The sequence below is a fragment of the Montipora capricornis genome, chromosome 14 (genome assembly GCF_036669925.1).
Source record: "Montipora capricornis isolate CH-2021 chromosome 14, ASM3666992v2, whole genome shotgun sequence".
NCBI classification, from domain to species: domain Eukaryota; kingdom Metazoa; phylum Cnidaria; class Anthozoa; order Scleractinia; family Acroporidae; genus Montipora; species Montipora capricornis.
The window spans coordinates 3,885,853-3,887,975 of NC_090896.1; the positions used below are offsets into that span (position 1 = coordinate 3,885,853).

Genomic DNA, 2,123 nt, shown 5'->3' on the forward strand with positions numbered 1-2,123 from the left:
AACTACCCAGAAATAGATAGATAATTAGATAGGTAAGTAAATACGAAAACAGATTAAGTCTAAAGAAACACCTAGCTATGTAATTGAGGTTGGCAACGCAGTATATTATGAGAGGTAGATAAATAAGACAAAATGAATAAGATAAGAGAAGTAAAGATGATGGCTACTAAGAGTATTTGCTAATTTTTGAGATTATCGATTCTAAGTCTTCGTAGGAGTCTTCAGATTCTAATATATTGAATAAGATCATACGAATTTTCCTTTTAAAAATGGATTTTGGTAGTGTTCGGTACTTAGTTGGTATCTCATTCCACAGTTTTGCACCAATTCTTCAAAACGATTTTCGTTCAATTTCAAGTTTTGACTTTTTAATATAAAAGTTAGAAAGCTGGAGAAAAAGTGGCATCCCTGACCTTTTTAAATACAAACCCAACTTGAGAAATATCGAGCCAACGTTCTCTATAAGATTACCTGAATCTAATTTAGAGGTTTGTAACTATTACTTTATGATGAATAATGACTAAAATTACCTTTGCTCAAAGCCAAAGTAAACGTCCCAAATGCCAACAATAGAACAGCCAATGTATTCATCTCCGGACTCGATTATCTTTTCCTGATAATGTTAAAATAAAAACATTTTGTTTTCCCAGTGTTACATGTCTAATTCATCTTTGGGGATAACAATCCATGGTTGGTTAATAACCCAGGCAGTTGATTCCAAATTTTAGTGGTTTTATCCCGGATCGAAAAATCACCGTTGTCTTTTGAAAATAGCTTTTCTTAGAACATACGACTTGCTTACAACGTGCTGAGCCAGTGGACAAGTTTGTAAATCAAGTCAGAACTTACCAAAGGTGTCTCGAAAGTTCGTCAAAGTTCTTACAGTTCCTCAGTCCTGTTCTGTGCACACACAAAAACCGAGAATGAAAGAATGGTTTGAGGCTTTCAAACTCGTGCATTAAAAGTCTGCCCAAGTTCAATGATGTGTTGGCTACCTACCTTTAATTCGCATTGTGATGTCTAAACAGTTCCAGTAAAATCCAATTTTGTAATCACGCGTTGTGACCTTCGTGCTGACCACCAAAGCAGTCTCCAGTTTCAAAGTGGATCACGTTGGTGATTTCGAACAACAACAGCAATCTTTATTTCACGCCATACTTGCGAAAAAACAGAAAGTTTTACAGTTAGTGTGATAATGGTAAAACGAGAGAGAAAGAAAATGAAGTTTCAGAAGAAGACTAGAAGATGATACATAATATTATTAGAGCATGGCTAGGAACTAAATTTCGTTTTAGGTCCTAGCTAACCTGTGTGGTCAGCTTGCTAAAAGTGCTGTCTAGTAATCGAAACGTTTTAGTTGGTGGCCAACCCAAACATCGATTCGTGTTCCTTTTATGTAGGGCTTGTATCTCTGCTGAGACCAAAGTTCGAGTATTGTTCTTGGTCACAGTTTTATTTCTAATCAACAACCAGACAACTCGTTAGGTAGTCAGAGAATCGGATTTTGATTAGGCTGTACCAACTGAACTAAGAAAAATGAAGTAACAACGACTTCATTCCGGAAATAAATGGGATCCTAAAACCACACTATTTCCATTCCAGAACTGTGCCTTTTCCCTGCCTTGATGCATAGTTGACGATTTGAAGAGACCGTGTGTTTTTTAGTTAGCTGAGAGAGTTCAACTTATATTTGATTCAATTCAAAAGTAGTAAGGTAAAGTAACTCTATCCAAGGTCATGATAGCAAAAGGGACACCTCAAGGCAGTTTTAGTTTCAAGACTTATTTTGGTCACAACTTGGTGAGCTCCTAGGTATAGCATTCTTCAGGAAAAGCCAAACAAACGGTAGATGTCATGAAAAATGATAAATCTCAAGTCACAACAAAACAGATAAAGCAACGAAATTTGATTAATGAAAAAGGCTTTTTTTAAAGAGACCAGATGGTGTAGAGTTGAAAATGTGCCATTGGCATAAGAAAACCAAGTTTCAATCGATTACATGTTGTAGCTTTAGCTGCAAAAAATATATATCCTCATCTCACTGACTAAGCGAAATAAAACGAAAGTGGTAATAAAACGAGTGGTATTTTTTCTATTATCCAATCTTACGATGGGTATGGGCT

The 2,123-nt window shown here is 35.8% G+C and overlaps 1 protein-coding gene across 1 annotated transcript in view; it reads right to left on the reverse strand.

Moving 5' to 3' along the window:
* LOC138033101 (uncharacterized) overlaps window positions 1-1,077 on the reverse strand; it is a 13,768-nt gene extending 12,691 nt beyond the window's left edge. The window contains exons 1-2 of the mRNA XM_068880861.1: window positions 850-1,077; window positions 531-613 (exon numbers count right to left, since the gene is read on the reverse strand). Of these exons, the coding sequence (XP_068736962.1) occupies window positions 531-591 (61 nt within the window). The 5' untranslated portion in view covers window positions 592-613; window positions 850-1,077. The remainder of the gene's footprint in view (window positions 1-530; window positions 614-849) is intronic.
* Between the last annotated feature and the right edge of the window lie 1,046 nt (window positions 1,078-2,123).